This window comes from Nipponia nippon, unplaced genomic scaffold (assembly GCF_047370975.1).
Source record: "Nipponia nippon isolate SJK-2023a ecotype South Korea unplaced genomic scaffold, ASM4737097v1 scaffold_1, whole genome shotgun sequence".
Classification (NCBI taxonomy): domain Eukaryota; kingdom Metazoa; phylum Chordata; class Aves; order Pelecaniformes; family Threskiornithidae; genus Nipponia; species Nipponia nippon.
In genome coordinates this window covers 104,079,520-104,100,117 of record NW_028262290.1, presented here as the reverse complement: position 1 = coordinate 104,100,117, position 20,598 = coordinate 104,079,520, and the positions used below count along the sequence as shown (strand labels likewise).

At 35.2% G+C, this 20,598-nt stretch overlaps 1 protein-coding gene across 12 annotated transcripts in view; it reads right to left on the bottom strand.

The window, feature by feature from the left end:
* Positions 1-1,204: 1,204 nt before the first annotated feature.
* BRD9 (bromodomain containing 9) overlaps positions 1,205-20,598 on the bottom strand; it is a 25,500-nt gene continuing 6,106 nt past the window's right edge. For 2 of the 12 annotated variants that reach the window (XM_087765813.1, XM_087765781.1), the window contains 12 exons: positions 18,601-18,711; positions 17,674-17,849; positions 14,466-14,598; positions 12,037-12,112; positions 10,166-10,261; positions 9,254-9,386; positions 8,337-8,448; positions 6,624-6,662; positions 6,055-6,126; positions 4,619-4,721; positions 2,802-2,969; positions 1,205-2,070 (listed from right to left, as the gene is read on the bottom strand). In XM_087765813.1, the coding sequence (XP_087621939.1) occupies positions 1,970-2,070; positions 2,802-2,969; positions 4,619-4,721; positions 6,055-6,126; positions 6,624-6,662; positions 8,337-8,448; positions 9,254-9,386; positions 10,166-10,261; positions 12,037-12,112; positions 14,466-14,598; positions 17,674-17,849; positions 18,601-18,711 (1,320 nt within the window). In that variant the 3' untranslated portion in view covers positions 1,205-1,969. Of the gene's footprint in view, positions 2,071-2,801; positions 4,331-4,618; positions 4,722-6,054; positions 6,127-6,623; positions 6,663-8,336; positions 8,449-9,253; positions 9,387-10,165; positions 10,262-12,036; positions 12,113-14,465; positions 14,599-15,440; positions 15,570-17,673; positions 17,850-18,600; positions 18,712-20,598 lie in introns of those variants that run through there. The other 10 variants (XM_087765739.1, XM_087765746.1, XM_087765754.1 and 7 more) reach the window with 10 other exon arrangements.

Below are 20,598 nucleotides of genomic sequence, written 5' to 3'. Positions count from 1 at the left end.
TTACCTCAATGTCAGGAAGTCTTTTGATGCTGTCTCCCATTACATCCTCATAGACAAGCTGACAAAGTATGGAGAAAATAAGCGGACAGCAAGGTGGATCGAGAACTGGCTGAAGGGCCAGGCCCACGCAGAGAGTTGTAGTCAGTGGCACAAAGTCCAGTTGGAGGCAAGTTGCTAGCGGTGTACCCCAGGGGTCAATACTGAGTCCAGTCCTGTTTAACATCTTCATTAATGATCTGGATGATGGGGCAGAGTGAGAAGCTCAGCAATGTTGCAGATGATCCAAAACTGTGAGGAGTGGGTGACGGACCAGATAGATGCGCTGCCCTGTTTCTGTTCAGTATTAAGGCGAGACACGAGAATGATGTACTGGCAGTATAAGGGGTATGCTGCAGATTTTCATTCTGAGAGCAGCATAGGTGTCAGATCCTTCACAACTGAGACAGCTCATAATTATAAAGGCTTTGCTATCAAACTGTCTTTGCCAGGCAATGCTGATTTCAAGAGCTCCTATTTCTTGATCCTTACTCTTTATTTCCAGCATTTAGGTGGGTCACTGCTCCCTTAATTGTTTGGCAAAACTGACTGACTAGGCGGGAAGCAAAGAATGTTTGAAACTCAAAACTTTTTCATCCAGTTCAGGTGGAAGTCTCACAAATGATGTGGCAATGGAAAAAGCAAGCAACTAGCATTGAGAGGGGAAAAGGCAGCTGCCAGTATCATAGCTGACTGAACATAAAATGACATGTAACAGACAAACAGAAAACACATATCCCTAAGAAGTGGGGCTGGGGAGGTGCTTGGAAGAGGCATTTCAGAGGGTAGGGAAAGGAAACAGTCCAGACCACAAATACTTAGTTTGAGTGAACAGATCCTCCTCTTTAGACTTTATCAAGACTTTGATATCAGTTATCTCGCAAACTTCCTTGTTGGTTCCTAGAAATTCAGTGTTAATTGTTTACAGCTACATATAGCACTATGAAATTTATCTTTTGAAGCAGCACAAAAATTCAGACCAAAAACTCCTAGTATTTCAGACTTAGTAAAGATAAGGAAGCAAATTTTCTCCTGGCATGAACAAGATATTTGCAAATATCAAAAGTGGTTTTGTATTTTTATTAATATTTACAAAATATTGTAAATTCATAACATTTGTCCAGCTTGCACATATAAATGGTACAAAATCCCCCAGTTACATCAGTACTGAATTATAAAAGTTTTATTTTAAAATTACTGAAAAACACACCTTATCCAGTATTCTTTCCATCCAAGTAAATATACATATCAAATTAAAAAATATAAATATTATATTTTCTTTGTGTTTCAAGACACAAGGGATCACAAAAACATCCATCTTTTTTAGATCCAAGGTAGAATTCTCATAGTGAGCATTTTAATGCAACTACCAAGTATTGTTACTCTCAAATTAAGTATTCTCTAGTGTGATTAAAAAAAATCTAAAAATATGGGGAAACAGAAACAACTTCTACAGATTATTAGGGTTAGGAGATGGGAAACATCATAATGATCACAATTCACGCAGTTCTGTCACTGATGAAATAAAATATTCCTCCTTGAAGATGTTCAAGTTAAGACCTGAACAGAACTGGTAGATAACGCTACTATAAACATTTAATGACTGCTGCCATGATACTGGGAAAATGATCACTTTTTAGTTTCTATATAATACAAATTTTTCTAACACATTATTTATTGTTTTTCAGTCAAGATTCACATACCAGTAGACAACAACCTCCCTCAACAAACAAATCAAACGAAGGTTTTAGTAGATTGCTAACAACATGATGTGCTAAGTAGGGGTTTTTTTGTTTAATCCAGCATATATGATGATAATATTATACAGGAATCCTCATAGAAAAGAGGACAAAATTGACGTTTCTGCCATGGACAAAAACTTTATAAAAACATAATACAATTAAAATACAAAATATATATAGTACACTTCAGATTAGTTAGTAGTGGCATTTGAGGTTTCTGGAGACTGAAGAAATTCATAGGGATCATGAACAATGTCTTGCTGTTCTCCAACACTCAGATGAGAGGGGCTTCCTGTAGAATATGGAAAAAATCAAAACCTTTAAAAGTACAGAAAAATAATGAGGAGATACTTATGCATATAAACAGCATGTTCCTTTCAGACTTTTGAAGCAAGACAGACATTTAAATGATACTTAAACAGCAGATTTTGAAAAAGAAATTACAAGATTCTTCAGTAATTTAATCCTTTTTGAAACAGCAGTCATTATTACTCTAAGTTGAAATATTATACAAAATGTAATTGAGTATCATCCAACCAACATCTCCTACCTTCTTAGAAACGGCACAAAATTGTTAAGTGGTGTTACCCTATCATCCTGTCTTATCACTGAATTTTACAGTTGACAATGGAAGGCTATTGTAGAATCCCACCTGTTACTTGCTGCATAAAACTATGCCTAAGTAAAATAAACATTATACACTCCTTAGTATTTCTAAGAGCATAAAATGCGAGTGCATATAGGGATTTGCCAGTCAGTATCAATTTACCTCACAATTACTTCAATCATGACTAATCAAAAAATAAGTAACTACAATTAGTGTCCTTAATTCCACAGGTCAAAAGTAGGTCATCTTAGTTTCCTTTGCCATGCATATTCAAAAATTAAAACATGATCCTGTAGTCAGCACAGTGTTTTATCAGAGCAGTTTTGTGCAAAGATTTATGTAAATTAAAATGTAAGTTTTAATCAGTTTCAATTAGAGCAGAAGTACTGCAACTTCTGTGACACAGGTAACTTTACCAAGATGATGTTGGTCTCTTTCAGAGGTATTGGAGAGGGAACTTAAATTGGATGATGGCCGGGATCCCACTCTGTCAGCCTGAGCTTCATGAAGGTCCTGCAGCAGCTTAGTTGTTTCATCCAGATGTAAATGGTTATCGTCATGATCAAGCTCCTTCTTCACTTTCCCTACAGGCCACCAGTTATCAACCAAACCCCATAATTAGCACATTCAGATTCACTGATGAATTACCAAGTAACTATAAAAAAATTCTACAATAAATTAACACAAGTGTTGTCTATTACACAAACAACCTCAATCTTGCATTTTCCTTTGCACTTCTAAAAGTCAATGGCTGCAGATCTGTTTTCAGTTTCAAGAAATACATGTTGAAAAGCATTTGGCTATATTGGAGGATGAAGGAGAGTGCCATGGGAAATGGCTGAAACTGAATTCACTCCCAGTATTTAAACAGCTAATTAATTTGTCTTCATCTGTTAAACTCCAGACTTGAAATAATGCATTTAGTTTGCAGCAAAGGAGAGGAAGTCAGTAGAAAGACTAAAATATCTAACTTAAAACACAGTTAAAATAGAACATGTAAATTATGGACGTGAAGAAATCCTCATCACAGAAGATTTTAAGAACAGTATCTTCTCCAGCTACACTGATTTTATAGTAAGCCAAATAAAATTGTGAAATTGGAAAGAACTGGAAGTTTGTGCCAACATATGCTGTTCTTTCATCTGAAGACTTAAAAAAACTTCCCTCCACTTTAAACAGGAAAATAAACTCTTTCCCTTCTCTTTGGGCTGTCTTCAATGCAGACCTTGCTAACTTTGAAAGAATTACGATAAGAAATAATGCCATAAACTCTCTCTGGAAGCTAAGTAATCGAGAAGTATTATTATTTACAGAAAAATCAAAGAAAAAAAATATAAGCAGCTTTCAGTGGAGCAAGAAATTCATAGTCAGATTGATATGTCTAAACCTTATCTATAAAACAGGTATTTATTCATTTTTTACTGAACTGCAACAAAATTAGCGTGTGACAGCATAATCAGAGCTTAAAATTGCTTTTCAAGAATACTGCACCTATGGGAGAAATCCATAGAAATCTTTTTTATTTAAGCTTTCAATTACCTCGGTTATGTTTTATAATAGATAGTTTGGCATCTTTCACATTCTGAATTAGAAGTATCTTAAACCATAAGAAGTATTTTTTTTGTGATGACATTTTTGAGACATTTGACCAGTTCAGCAGCCTGCAGAAATAGGACCATTACTTCTTGTAGTATTTAAAGAAGGATACCTATCAAAGATGGGTATTTGAAACAACATCCTAATACTTTTATACAACTGCTTTATTTGAAGGTAAAGCCTTTCCAACACCTGAAGTTTCTTCTGATTTTTGTTCTGGGACATTCCAAATGGTGACATGATTGACCTTCACATACTTACCTACTTCCCAAGTTATTTCAAAAGACAGCATATGAAGCAACAACATTTCTGAGCCAAAGCTCCACGCTGATTCTTAAGATTTATGTTACTATGAACACATAAAAAACAAGCAAAGCTATCAAAATTGTGAGGTACAAATACTTTGGTTTCTTAAGTGGTACAGGAAAAGATAGCTTGACTAGCACATGGACGTCTCAAAGGAAAAACAGACCAAGGTTTCATTTATCTTGTACTAGCCCTAGACTTTTACCTGTGTCAAATGCAGACTTATTACTACTTTTTGAACACTTTTTTTATTCTTAGAAAATCCAGCTGTTATTTTGCCTAAATGGTACAACTAAACCATAATTGACGGCTTGTATATTTAATTACTTACCTAACGAACTTAACATAGAAATATCAAGAGATACATCTGAATATGGTTTCATAGAGAGAAAGTCCAAGTCAGAAGTGTTACTGTCTCCAGCAGATTCTCCAACCTATTAAAATACAAGAAACAGAAAGACTAGCAATAGTGGCAAGCTGCCATAATAACTTCTTAATGTTTAAGGTAAACGCATGAATCCATATTCTCAAAAGTGTGCACCACAACACCTGAGACTGGAGCATCCATAACTGCCTTGGCTAACCTGCAACTCACAGGCAGCTCAAACATGGTTCCAGCACAGACCAGTCATATGAATGACAAAGGATCTGCAGGGTAGTCTAAATATCTTTCATCTCATCATCTGAGACTGTTGAAACCAACATTACCAAATCCTCTGGGACTCAATTACATGCTCAACTCATCCCTACCCCATGGCAGAACCCTGGCAGGGGGAAGCATTATCAGTATCCCCCATCATGAACCACTCCTAGATCCCCTTTTCCCTCGCCTTCTCAATGCAACACTGGATTTATTGAAATTTTTAGTATGTGACTAATAAAACCAGCAAGGTAGGCCTCCTTATACACAGTATCAGCTGGACCTGGTCTCTCAAGTATTTTTTCCACACATTTGGATAATGAAATACAGCCTGCACTACAACAATTTCTTTTTTTCCATACCTGTTGCAATACTGGCATGCAATGGCAAAAAGTAAGAGATCAAAGTAAAAGTTGTTAAGCCTCAAAACGTTCTAACAGAATTCTCTGAGGTTGCCTATTCCAGCAGGAGGAATAAGACATGCACATAAATACACCACCAGGTATTACCTTTTAGAAATATGAAAATGAAACTTAGCACTTTCATGAATTACCTTAACCAGTCACCTCCTAGAGAAATACAAACCTTTCCAGAAAACATAAGGAATATTTATAAAACTATAAATTTCATTAGTTGCTATAATGTAATCCGTATAATTTTTATGTGAATTGCCATGGAATACAGTGCATATCGTCTGTTGTCACAAATAATTTGCAAGAAAAAAACTGTACCACTTAAAGAAAGGTTTGATTAGTAGCTGTGAAATCACAAGATATGCATTATTTACCCCTACTTTCTAACAGACATTTTCAATGGATGCAGTAAAACTGATAAATACTACTGTTTTTTTCCACTTTTACAGCAGGTTGAACCTCAAATATTCATCAGCAGATCAAGTATCTTTCAGATTCCTAAGTGGTCTTTCTGCCTTACGCGTGCTGAATTAAACTAGAGAATACAGAACAGGACAAAACAAAGCCACTAACTAAAATAACTGTCAGAAAATCCATTTTAAGTACTGAAAGCTTATTCTAGATACTGTAGTTTTAATCTTCTACCTCAGAGCATGCACATCCTTGTACTGAAACACCTTTTTTCTTTTTTTTAAACCACACAAACCATTTTACCATAATCTGTTTGGAAGAATCCGGACAGGTATTACGCAACTTGTGCTCTTCTTTTATGAGAACTGGCAGAACCTAAAGAACCAAATCATATTTCAGATCTTAGCATTTCATAGCTTATGTTTCCTAAGAATACTCTCAGTTTGTGTAATTTAGTAGTTTACCATGATCAGATCCTAGGCTACCACGGAACACTATCTTGTTTTGTGACGTTTGCATAGAACCTTTACAAAAAAAATAAAGACTTGCTCTTCTCTAATGGGTGACCATATACATTCACGCGAACAATTTAGAACTAACCAGGACAGCCTCTTAGGACAGCCTCTTTAGGACTAACCTAACAGCCTCTTTAGGACTAACCTAACAGCCTCTTCTTTATCATATACTCCACTTACCAATCTTTTCTGTAATAATATACAGAACAGATGCATGTTAAATAAAATGAGGAATTTGAATGTTGGAAGCCCAGAGAACATCGCTTTCTCTACTTTAAAAGCCAAGACACTTTTTCCAGTTAAAAAAAACAAAACCAAAAACCAAAAAACAACAGACTGAGTATCAGCATAACTTACTTTAACTTCATCCAGCGGTTTTACTGGGATGTTTCTCCTCTGGAAAGAAAGAATACTAACAATTACTTTTATTCAACGTAAGAAAAAGGTCTCTCTCTTGTACAATTTCAAGTATATTCAAACTTCACAGACAAAATGAGGCTAGAGACAGCTAACTTTTTCACATACCTGTAATGCAATTACAATGTAACAGTTACTGTTTTGAAATATCTTAGTATTATGCATTTTAACTAATCGTTGATTCTCCTTACACTATTTCTTCCGCCCATGAACTTTATATTCAAGTGCAGTGTCTTAGTCATTACTTCAGTAACTTCTGATTCCAAATCATTTCTGATTCCAAATCATTTAAGGTTGTACTTTCAGAGATATTCATTCTTACTCAAATGTAGCAGCACAAAATACTCAAGCATAAAACACCATGGCACATCATCACTGAAACACATTTAATTGCACAAAATCTGTACATATCCACATACATCACAACCGAACAGAATTTCTAAGTGTAAATAGCCATTGACCATTTGAAAGGTATTCAGAAATTCTCATTTGGAACAATATTCATAGAACAAGGCGGCAAAAAGGGAAAGGCACGTGTTTTATTTTAAAGCTAAGTTCAATATATTGTATGCACACATTTCTAGACGTAGAAGAATATTCAAAATATTGGGTTTGAACTTTCAATTTTTTTTAACTAATCCTTTATATTTCTTCCTGTTTCATATGCAACCTCTTTCCAGTGAGGACTGGAAAAAAATAGCCAGAAAATTCTGAAGGACCCTCTGTATTTTTCATTCTGTTGTCTCCTTTTCCCCAATCACCACCCACCCTATTCTACTTCTACGTCTGCAGAGAGTTAGCATAATCTCATTTCCACCATGTCAGGAAGTCTGAGTACCTCCCATCCCCATCCCCACCCCCACCTCCCTTTCTTTATTCTTGAATCATTCAGAATGTCATCATTTCAAAGAGCAGACAATTATTTCAAACTAAGAGTGGTTTTCAGAGTGAAGATAACATGAAACAGGACTTTGCAGTTTCCGGTAGCCTATTTTGTCTTGGGAATGCAAACATTCCCACCAGAATTATACACACTGCTGAGAAAAATCTCTTCTCCAGTCTTAGTATGAATCTCCTAGGTAAAGTGCTTTTGGAAATAAGTTAAAAGTTTTTCCTTCAGACATACTGCATGAATTTAAAAGTTAGCATTGTTGGGTAATAGATACCTGTACAGTGATATTAATTTATTCTCCAATATTATTTCAATGTTCCAAATAATTAGTCCTTCCACAAGGAATGTATTTTGCATTTAAATAAAGACAAAAAAAATCCTTAACAAAAGCATTGCAATATAACTCAGAAGCAGGTACGTAAGTCATGACATTGAGTGACAGGGCTGCCCAAACACCATTCAGTTGGTTGGTCCCTTCTCCCCCCTGCTATGTTGCATCCCCCTGCCTCTTCCTTTCTGCAGTCACATAGTGAACCACACTGGAGAACTGATCTAGCTGGAGAAAAGAAAAAGATTACTTCTCTTGCTGATCAATTCAGTTTCTAATTTGGTTCACTGCATAGTTGCATGCACAGCTAAGCCTGCACTGCTTAAACTGACAGTCAGTGGAAAACAAAGCATCTCACACAATATTAAAAAACAGAAACAGGTCCATTCTTGTTTTGATGAACTTGTGACATTTCTGTGCATCAAGGACACACCTGCTTTAGCTGATAAATAGTTTTGGAATGATCTCCACTAGTGATCTGGTCCAGAAGATCATCTACTATTTTCTTGCTGTAATTTCCAGCATCCTTCACAAATTCTTGTAAGCTAGTAGGAATGGAGATATAAGCATTACAGGAAATGTTTACTTTTGTAAAAAAATACTTTAACTTATAACATGGTTTTCCCCAACTATGCTGCATTACACCTACATTTTCCTTGCTCTTTTATGCTTCTTCAGAAAAGAAATTAAGGCATTCAAGGCTGGGGATTTTTTCCTTCTCAACCTCCCTTTTTTTTTTTTTTTAAATGAAAGTAAATGTATTTGCAAACTTCTTTTTCACAACTACCAGCAAATTTTCACTTGAACTATCATTGGTAGAGGGTTAAAAAAAAAAAAACCAAAACAAACCACAAAAGCTTGTGATTAATTTTTTCCCTCCAAGATTAACAACTTAATGAAAAGTGGCATTTTCCTTTTCAAGTAGCTTTAACTGTTTTGAAACTCCTTGAAAAATATCACTGTTTTAAAGTCATAAAAATCTATTACTTGCATATCTAAACCTACTTACTACTGGGTTTAAAGCAAAACGCTAAATCTTTAGCAACCTGTAACATTCTGTGGTCAAAGACTCTAATAACAAGATTCATAACATCCTTGCAATAAAATAGGGTAACTTAAAAGTGCAGATGGAAAAAAAAAACCAAAACCAAACAACAAACTAAACCCAAACCCAAAAAACACCCCACCAACCAGGATGAAAGCTAGCTTCAAGTTTTATATTGAGTTATTTCAACAATAACTTTTAGAAAAAAATATCGGGATTTGGAGGCTCCTAGTTGACATTTAGTCCAAACTGCTTTTCATAAAATTGCTATGAGAAGTTAGGCCTCCTAATAAGGAAGCGCTTACCTTAAGGCACACTGTATCCCAGTTTCATCACCATATGCCGAGTACAGGAGTTCCATTTCATCTGATTTCAAATCATGAAATATAGAGTTGTTTTGCATGGAAGGTGCTGTACTAGCACTTGTAAGAAAGGTTACTAGACAGGTAGAAGAGAGAGATGACAAATGATTAACACAAGTGTAAAAGATCACTTAGGGGGAAAAAAATAACAGAAAAAAAAAGCTTTTGTTTTCTGAAACAGACACAGAAAGTGCAGTGTGTTTTTTCCTCCAATTGAAATCAAGAGCAATATCTCAAGGACAATTCCAGACTCTAGAATCAGCGCAACTATTTTGACCATATAAACAAACGTACTTATACTACTGGAAAATAAACAAATAAGTTAACCACTCCCACAAAAAAAAGATTCACCCCCCCCCGCCCCCTTTTATATTTCTGCTTTTGGCGTGTGTCTACTTCACTGTTGTTTGCCAGTCAGTTTCTGGAGAGCAAAATAGGAACTATTAAAAATATCAATAATACCAGAAAAAAAATTGACAGTTTGTGAAATCCTTGTCATATGATACAAAAATGCAAGTGACCAAAAGCTTTTTTTTCTCAACTCTAAGTGCAATTACTCAGGAAAAATTATTTCCTCCAGAGAAAATGAAGTACCATTATCAGAAAGCTTCTAGTGTGGCTATAACACTAAGACAAAACATTAATCCATAAACTTCTAATTAAGTTATGTTTAACAAGCAAAAAAGTCAATTTAATTAAAACTGCATCCTGCTGTAAATAGAATTAATTATACGTTATAGAAATAACCAAGTGAACTTTCATTTGGAGACAGGTCTAAACTGAAATTATTTTATATCAAGAAATTGATCAAAAATTTAATTAACACAAAGTTAAAACATGTTCCTTGGCATTTACCTTTATTTCTTCGTTCATCTTTGAAGCCTAGCGTAGTGAAGCCAGGTAATAATTTGCTTGACAGGGAACTCAGATCCACTGGGTGAGTCTCTTCCTCTAATAATTTGATTTAAAAGATGATAATAATTTTTAGAAAAGCACTTCATGTTTAAAATTTATTTACGGTGAATATTTAGATTTTGCTATTTTAAAAAGTTGCATTTACCATAAAGGCTAAATGTCTTTTAATCTGTACATTTGTACTAAGGATAGGTAGTGTAATTCAGGTTCTCCATTTAAATTTCAAATACATGCTGTAAATATGTTTCCATCTCTTACTCACAAGATCGATGGCTTGCTTAGTTATTTCACTTTTAAAGTATACAGCAGCATCTGAAATTCTTTTACTAGCTGATTCACAAACATTCAAGATCCAAATATTATGAAGTGATAAAAGCTGTTTTTTATGTTGACTAAGTGGCAGTTTGTCTGTAAAAACCCAGACACCATGTAAAGAACCTTGTTAAGATAATTAGCATTATGGCTATAGCAGTATTTTTTTCTTCCAAAGTTCTGAGAACTGCCTAATTAAAATGGCTCAAATAATTTGGAATATGCTTTTAAACTCAAAAAAATCCCAACAACATTTAGGACATGTCCAGTTATTTTTAATCTCTCTGGCTGCTATGGAATCTAATGGTAATTATGCTCAATTACTGAGCAACAGAAATCAAGTTTATCCCTAGAACCTTACTAGGATAAAAAAAAAATAAACTACAATAAAAATTCAGATTATACTATTAGCTGAAAATTCAGTGTAACTAGTATGAACTATACAAGCAATCAAAAAAGATTCTGGAGCACAGAAACATCAGGAAGCAGTACAGTACTTTACAGCACACAGTGAAAGCTTGCTCTGCTCCCATTACCAGCACAGTCTAAATTTTCAGTAGCATGATTTCAGAGGTATTAATCACATTCATTTTATTACTTATTTTTTTCAGAAATAGATAAGGGCATGATGGTAGTCGAAATGCTCAATTTCATTCCAGAAAAATTTACTACGAAATGAAAAGGAATTTAGACAGTAATAGTTACAGGCTTCTATCTCCCCATCAAAAAAATCAACAGAAACATGAGTAGTCAAAAGGGTTCATGCATTCACCAATGCAACAACAGGTAAGCTGTGAATGCATTCCAATCTCAAAAGGTGCAGAGAAGGAAGTGCTAAATCAACATGACATACAGCAGCATAGAGACTATGACATTTCATTCATTACAAACTTTCAAAACTTCTGCATTTTGAGCTCGAAATTAAAACAAGTGGAAAGCATAAGACAATATAAATAATGTATAGTAGTTAGACAAACAAAAACCCACAGAAAAGATCAAGGAACTAAAAAAAAAAATTAAGCAAAACCTAATTAACTTAAAACTGAAATTTAGTTAATAATTTAAATTAGGAAATAAAAAAGGTAAAAGATGATTCTGAATTTATATCTGTGCATTGCACATTTACATAGGGTTACAGCACTTTCATTCACCTTTTGTCTATTAGATTTTAACACTACAGGGTACTTGGAGCAAAACCCTGTCTTCCAAGTTCTCTATAAAGTTGTAGCTATGTGTAAGTGCTTATAAATAGATATTATTTTACCTTCTGTTAGCATCAGTAAAACAGAGCATCTGAAGAGTGAAAATTTGAAAGGCAAAGAGAAACATCTGATATTGGAGACACTAAATATAGCTGTTGGGGAAAATGGTTTGGGGAATAATTTGGAGTTTTTTAAACTCATCTATGCTACACAGGATCTGTATCTACAGTTAAGACTTCAAAATCTGCTAGAACATTCAACATTAGAAATGTTTGCTTGACAGTTCATGGCATTTACCTTCTGCTTCTGGATCAGATGAATTTACCACACTAAATAATAAAGTTCCATCTCCATTTTTTTTCAGATAACCAATCTGTAAGTAGAACCACAAAGATATAGAAGCAATCATTCAAAACAGTCCAAACTCAGAGAAGGAGTTATTTACTTATACAGAAAACTATAAAAAGCATTTTTAGCTGTATTCAGATCCTGTACTCTGGTATTCCCTGTATAATACAGAGAATCTTGGGTCACAACTATTTATCACTGCCTAGCAAATGCTTCAGAACAGAAGACTTCAAAGTAAAAGTTCGTATGTCATATATACAACTCCTTATTCATCTTCCTAAATCAGATCTGAAGTTTGCATCCAAGACAAAAACAATTCCATTATAATAAGCATGGAGCCAGGCTTTCTGACTGCCAAACCTAGAACACGTTTACTTTTTAGAAGCAGAAGTGTAACTCCTATCCACAATCTAGCTCACTGTTTATTTTCAAATCTAGACTGAACTGCTTGTTTTCGTATCTCACCCACAACTGTCTCTAATTAGAAGTACTTTTATGAACACACTATCAAATTCTTAGAGGAAGAAGTGCTGTGACAGACCTATCAGAGCACACAAACACAATGCTAAAAAGACAGCCAGAGATGCGAAAGACAATAGAACACACTGGGGTCTGTAAAGACAGAGCCAGAACTGATGCAACAAACTAAGCTGATGTCAGAAACTCACTACACATGAATCATGCAAAAAAGACACTAACTTCTCAGTAAAGACGGAAAATGAAAACTATGCTTTCCCTAAAGAAATATTAGAAAATACTTCCAAGTAAATTGAACATCAAATCTCTCCCCTATTTTTTTTTCCCCTCCCTCTTAAAAAGTTTATATAAGGCCAAAGCTAATGTCAGCATATAATAAAAATAGAGGTGACAAATGCTGGAAAGAGAATGAACGGGAACAATACCTTCAAGTGATGGCAAAAGTTAAAAATAGCTGAACTCTAGGAATGTGTCAGTGTTACCTAGATTCAGTGGAATCTGCAGTGGGTTGTCTAGCTGATTAACAGCCTAGACAATTAAGAGCTGCACACCTAGAACAACTCTTTCTTGAACACGGCAAAACTGACTGCATCAGCATGAAAGGCCTTTTCAGTAAAGCTAGCAATTAGCAGAAGGTGGGTATTGCTTTAAAGGGTTTTTAAAAAGCCACTCTTACTTTGGAGGTTTCAAATAGCCTTCAATCCTAGCAAGTCTTCTAATTATCCAAAGAAACAGAAATATACTGAAGAAGCTAAACCTTCTCCCACTGTTCTTTGAGGCTTTACTTGCTAATCCAGTTGAGCCTAAGATCACTGTGTAACAAAGGCCATTGTCCAAGAAATCAAGTTTTAAGTTTGAAGACACAACTGCTACCAGTAATGCTTCAAAGCAAATGTTTCTTCTGCAACAGTTGTTAAAAAAATAGGTGGAAAATGCAGGATGTAGCAACACCCTGATTTTTTTTTGATTGCAGTGGTCACTAGAGTACGCGACAATGAGAAATGAGGACAAAGTATAATGGTGGTAATAAGACTCCACAAGATTCAAGGGAAACAGAGTAGATGTATCTCAATGTAGGCCTGTAGCAAACGCCTGTAGCATTCACTCCAACCCTACCATGAAGTGATGAAGGAATCCACCATTATCACCATAGCTAAGAAAAACACAGCCTATAAACAGATCGTGCTGAGAAAACTGCACTAACAGTATCACTGTGCTTTTCCTTCTAACTCTTGGAACAGCACAAAAACCAAACGCATGGAACAGTATCAGAATCACGTTCAAGCTGATCAAACCTGTGGTTAGCACTGTCCAAAATTCCAACATGGACAAACTACTGCTATCTTTTCCTAGTCACTGAAGGATGTCTGTATTTTGTACTCACACAAGAATGTGCTATAGCTGACAGCTACTACTTATAGGTACAAAACTACAAGAGGTTCTGTACTTCTCATTGAAAAAGTAATTTAACACTTAAAAATTCCTGCATTCCTTAGATTGAGGGGGGAAATCCTAATAATCCTTCAACCTATGCCAAAGTTTGCTTTTTCTGAGGTTGCAACAATAAGAAGAATGTGATGCTTTTTTAATCACTTTCAATGCTAAGGGTTGCAATTAAGAAAGGCAGATTCAAGACTGAGCAACATTTCAGTTTTCTGCAAGTGAATTTCTGAAGATGTTCAACACGCACTACAACTTGAGATCCATTTAGGACAACCTACAATGGGGTTCAGTGGAAACTAAATGCTGGACAATTGTCATATTGGTATTCCACACAGAGCATACATCCTAGAATGTTACAGTCTCAAAAAACATAATACTAAAGTCTGTTTCCTAAGATGAAACAAAGCATTCAATAGTCAGACACAAAACTGAATTGTGAACTTTGTTGTGCAGTAGACCTTGCTGTTGGGTAGATATCGATTGATCCTATCCCGAGCTTCGTCTGCTGCATGTTCCACTAGTGCCAGGACATGTTCTTCAGCAGTGCTATCTGTCAGGCTGCAGGCATTTCCCTCAGGTTCAAATATGCAACTAAGAAAGAGAAGAGGAGTAGCTGTAGAAATTAAAAGCTAAAACAAAACAAAGGGCTGAATTCTGGGTATGCTAAATAGAACAAATCAGTCCCACTCCTCTCCCAGTGTCAGTATACTTTGGCATTTAAGTGTAATTATTATCATATTATGAAACTGAAGTTTTGCAGCAGAAGCTGAGAACTACCAAGCTACTGAACTTCAAAAATTTAATTGTTTCCATACCTCAATAAAAATAAAGGAAGTATTACAAAACAGAGATTGGGAGTAAAATTGCATTAATACAAGGTGAATGCTGTATGCGTCCTTAGTCTCCCACATGCACGAATATGCTATTTTCACAACTTCCAAATAGAAGGATGTAGAAAAGAAATTATGTGATGAGGGAATGGAGACTGTGTAACTCTAATCTGACAAAAAAGAAATAACAGGCTGCATTTATGAGGATGTCATTTAGCTGCTTGCAGAAGTAGGACACTGCTCCCAGTCTAAGGGAGTCCTTTAATTCCTATGTTTGTTAATACTGGCAATTAGTATTCATAATCACTATCAATCACACCAGTCCTTCTCATTGAAATTACAGAATTTGACATTTATCCTTCAGTAGATCCCTTTTCATTAAAGCACCAAAACAATAAAAACATAACAAATAAACATACCCAGGATGGAAAAGGACATTATCTTAGCGATTATATAAAATCAGAGAAAGGTACTATTATAAAAGGGAAGTGTGAAGATATCATAGGATACGGCAGTCTTCACTATATTACATATTTAAAATAAACTTTGTACATCAAAATCTTTCAGGGCATTATATGGACATTAGACACTAGGGCCAAACACCTTAGGTACTGGGTAGAGCATCTCCTCACACCAAATCCATTTCTCTCTCCTGGGGTATCTTCTTCCATTTGCTTAGCTAAGAATTTCTCTCTGTATAGAGATTCAGATCCGATACACAAGAAAGTTTTGCTATTAAAGACAATAAAAACATCACAGGATCATACTATTATGAGACAAATGCGTTACACGACTTTTGTTTCATTGAAACTTTAAGAAAGGGTGTATACAGCAGGAAACTCCTCAACAACTGACACTTTCTATCACACTCTACAAAACACTTAATGGATGAGAGTTTTGAGAGAATGTTCAGAAGGTTGCAACATTCTGGACAAAATTTTCAAAAACTACTTAGATATTAGACGTCCAAGTGATCAAGTCACTTTTTAAACTACAGTACAGAGGTCTAAACTGCTTTAACACTTTGCAAACATTGACTTCGGCTCTTTCCTTGTTTTTAACTGTGAAATATGAAGGCAAAAATATCTGCTATTAGGTCCAATTCTCCCCCCAAAGCTCTTATTGTACATCAAAAAGAATAATATCTATCCTATTGATGCCAAAATACAAGTGTTTAAAAGGTCAAGTTAATTAGAAAAAACAGATTAATTCCAACTACTAAAGTTACATAAACATTGAAAAGAACAGGAAAGTAAATTTATACCACAACTGACTGCAAGGAAACTTGTATCAGAATAAAATTAAAGGTCAATTAGTTTTAAACTATCTGAATTGTATGTTAAGGTAGATATTAAAGACAGAGCAGTACTATGTTGCTTGGCAGTCTCTATTTCTTGCTCTGTTAGCTATCTGTATTTGAAGATGAGCACTCAAAATGTGGCAAAGTACAAAGTTACTCCTGTAATGGAGTTTATGTAAGAATTAATCAGAAGAGAACAGCTATTATTCTGGGCACCATTCAAACCAAATCATCCTATCTTTTAAAAAAAACCCCCAACAACCAAAGCACGTCCCCTCCAATCAAGTCTTGCTTACAGAAAGGTACTTTCAGTTAATTCCTATACACAGTCCATTAAACAAAGAACAAATTACACTTTGATAATTCTCCATGATACAGAAACAGATATGTTTCTGTATTCTGACATTAGAATAGTTCCAGCCAAAAAAAATTACTCAGTTCAAAAATAATTTTTGAAGATACACGTTGCAGTCTCCTATTTCCACAAAACAACTACATTAAAATACTACTTCTTCTTCTATCAGGCATTAAACAGAATTACAAAAATGCTTGAAGTGTAACAAAAATCATGTGGCTGATTAAAATTCTAAAGTTCACTTTTAACAACAATGAGAGAGCATGAACTTGAAATAACAAGTTACATTTCACTTTTTTTACTTTGAATGTTTAAGAAAGAAGCCTGCAGAACATATCTACATGATCAGATTATTTAAGACATGACTAGTAATGCTCTGTTACAGTTTTATTTTCATAAAGTTCCAGTTGATATAATGCTCTACAATTTAAATTCAACATCTATCCTAGGATGTCTATGTAAGAACACTGAACAACATAATTTGCTTGTAAATCACAGTTTCTGCTAAAATCTCCTCATAAAATAGAAAATAAGACCCTTTAATTTGACTAAAATTAGTTTTTAGCTGTAAAAACATGACTTTTTGACATGGGGATGCCTATTAGTTGGAAGATAGCTATTGCATTAGCAATATATTTTACAAAGAAGCTTAATAAGATTTCATTGGGAAGATGTTATCATCTGCTCCAGAAATAATCTGTACCTCTATATCCTGCCAGATAAGACTAAAGTTAAATAAAATCATTTACTGATCACACTGCCATCCTGTTAGATTTTGACACAGTCAATCATTGGGGGGGGGGGGGGGGAAGAACAAAATGCAAAAGGTATTTGTGGCTATACTAAAAATGAAAGAACATTTCAAACCATCATGAGAAGAAATTACTCATTATTTCATATAGATATAAAGAAGGATAAACACATCTATATATACATTAAGTGTAAGTGTTTAAAAGAATATGCAGTCATTCTTTGAATTGTTTGTTTCAAGTTGGGAATCACTGGGTTATTAAACTAGTTCTATAAATAAACAAATAAATAAAATACAAGAAAATTGCCCATTTATCCTATAGACCACAAGCAGAAAGGCTGAAAGGAGGTTTTTTTCCTCAATTCTTTGCTGCTGTCTAATATTACAAAAGCTGCAACAAACCAGTAAGCATGCCCATTAAAACCTTTACCTAATAACTTCTTTATTTTGCTTTTTGGATTTCTTGGTAGTCTCTGCTTGTACAGGAACAACTTCAGGGACAGGTTCCTCAACTGCTGTGTCTTCATCACCCAAAAGAGCTGCCTGCTGAGAAAAATCCATGTCCTGCATAAACGACATGCTGCGCTTCAAAGCTAACAGCCGTTCCTAGAATCAGAAAGGACAGAGCGGCAGGGACTTAACCTTTCCCTCATAGCCAAGATGCTATGATAATGGCATGGGATGGGAATGGCCATGGCCTTATTTTGTTCTTAATGCCTCGTTTCCAATGGCGATGCAACATGATTTGGTCATGGTAGCATGGCATCAGAATTTCTGCAGCCCAACTATCAAGAGAGAAACAAACAAACAAACAAAACTGCATATGCAAAGACAACTGCCTATTTTAGTAAAACTTACCATAACTGCAAAACATGCGCGTGCACACACACACAGGCACACACACAGAGCAGCTCACCAAAATAACTTCATTTTACAAGCCAACAACTTGAGTAAAAAGTGCGTTTGCACGCGCGCATCTGTGAAACCCCTGAAACCTCCCCTATGCCCACCACCTTCAAAAAAGAAAAGCTTTCTTGTTTATGCAGAACTAAAACTTAAATGAGATCTTGTTTTCAAGGTTTCAGAAGCAATATTTTACAGTTGGGTTTTATATACGTGGATCTTAATTGCTTCCACAGAGGCCAGTGGAAGCAGCTCCTACTAAGGTTCAGAAATAAGGGTGTCGTTATAACAAGAATACTATCAAGCCCTTAAATATAGCAGCACTAACAGGCACTGCTATAATTAATCACAGACGGATGAAATAACATTTATCATTGTTACTAATTATGTTCCTTTTAAGTATGACCAAAAAAACCCCAGAGTTTCTGCTTTTTGTTTTTAATAGGTCTCTTACTTTGCTCATCATCTTAAAGCCTGTGTGCAGTATCTTCTTGGCTAGCTTGTAGTAAACAGTATCTGGTCTGTTGTAAGTCATTGCATTATCACACATCAGTTTAAAATCTGCCTGTAAAATACAAGACAAAAGAAATGTTAAAATTTCAAATTCCTTTGTTAAATGACTGGAAGACACCATTCCATCACAGCAGCTCTGTGAAAAACACAATAATATTTTAGCAGCAGGCTCATGGACTAAATGCAAGCCAAAAGGTAACACAGAATTACAATGGTTTGAGTCCTTTTTGCTTCTTCAAGATGCTCAATTTTGTTTGGAACTGGCTTTTTGGTTATAACAAAAACCAAAAAACTTTTCCCTGAATGCCAAATGTAACATTCCCTCCTTCTGCAAACGGACCAAATAGAAGAAATGGAGAAATTAATAGAAGGACTAAGGCACCAAGTTAAGTACTTTTTGGTGTCTTTCCCACCTTCTAAATCAGAATAGACTTGAGAAATACACTGACACCAGAAAGACAAGAAGTGTCTTACATATAACTTTAATTCTAGTAATTCGACCACTTCTTCAGTCACTTGCACTAAAACAAAAAAAAAAAAAAAAGAGAAGAAAACTTCAAAGCATAAGAAACAGCCTTCTAGATGTTCATCGCATGCAACAAAAGAACAGAACAGCCAAGCCTGATTTTATCTTCTCTGAATGGTTATCTGTCACCCATAAATCCAATTAATTTTTACTGATGCAAGTTCCCAAAACAAAGGTGCAACACACCCCACTGTAAACAGAACAAAAAAAAAAAATCTGTTGCAGATTGCAAAAGCTTTTTCTAGGGTGCCTTTTTTCTAGCCACATGCTACTGATCTGTAGAGTAAAGCATTGAAAGCATTATTAGAAGCTCTATGAAACACCGAATTAAAAAGACATTACTATACACCTCTGAAAATTTCTGAAGTTGGCAAATCAATAACCAAGAATCACGCAGTAGTCTTTCCAGGCATTTCACAAATTGGATCCTAAGAAATTAAACTAGTGCCTGATTTAAGAATATATTTTTCTCTCTTAATAACTTTTCAATATTTAAACAATGACTGTTCAAGCAATTAGGCTTCATTTATTCTGTAGACACAAATTCAAATGTTTTTTGTGCATGAGTCCACTATATTTGATGATGACTTGATTATGTGCAAAAGTGTATGCAAAGAGAATGGTATGCTTTTTGAAAAGTTAACCCATCGAGTTTCCAGACCAGTGAATAGATTTGCCGAGACAAAGATTTTTGAAGGTTAATATTGCAGTTGACACAGAAGTCTTTCTAAAGACTTTCTCTGGCACCTAATGTTTACAGAAATAACCTTGCCCTACTGCAATCCTGATCAGATTCTGTAAAAACAAAAAATGATTTTATTTCCTGTTTCCATGCAGAGATGTCAGAGCAGTGCTCTGCTGATCATTTAGTAGTTGTCATCAAGTCCATGCTAAGCAAGTAGGTGAACAGAGTTACAATTGGTAGTCTGTGACTTTCTATGGCACTTAAGCCACCTGCGTTCACAAAAACAGAACTTGAGAAGATGACATGGAGGAACAAACTATGAGCCAAGTAGCAGATAGAGAAGCCCATGTGAGTTATACATCTAGTGATGGCCTTTGAAGTGCTCCAGAAAAAGACAGAGAAGAATATTTTGCTTGCCCAGCTTTGAAATACACCCTTTTTTCGGCAGCAAAACTGATGTTTTCTGCAGCACTTTCCCCTCTTCTCAACACAGCAAATGGTTCTTGCTGACTCTACTCTTACATTATTTATTGGCTTGTGACTAGCCTCAGCTATTTATAATAGGTATACCAGAAATGAAAGATAACCCTTTGAGCAGACCTAGAGGTTGAAAACCTATAAAATTCATTTCTGTATTACACAGAATTACAATGGCATAAGCATAATTAGGTACACTCATATATGTAGAAAGGGAGTCCAACCTCTTTATCACTGTGAGATGAACAACC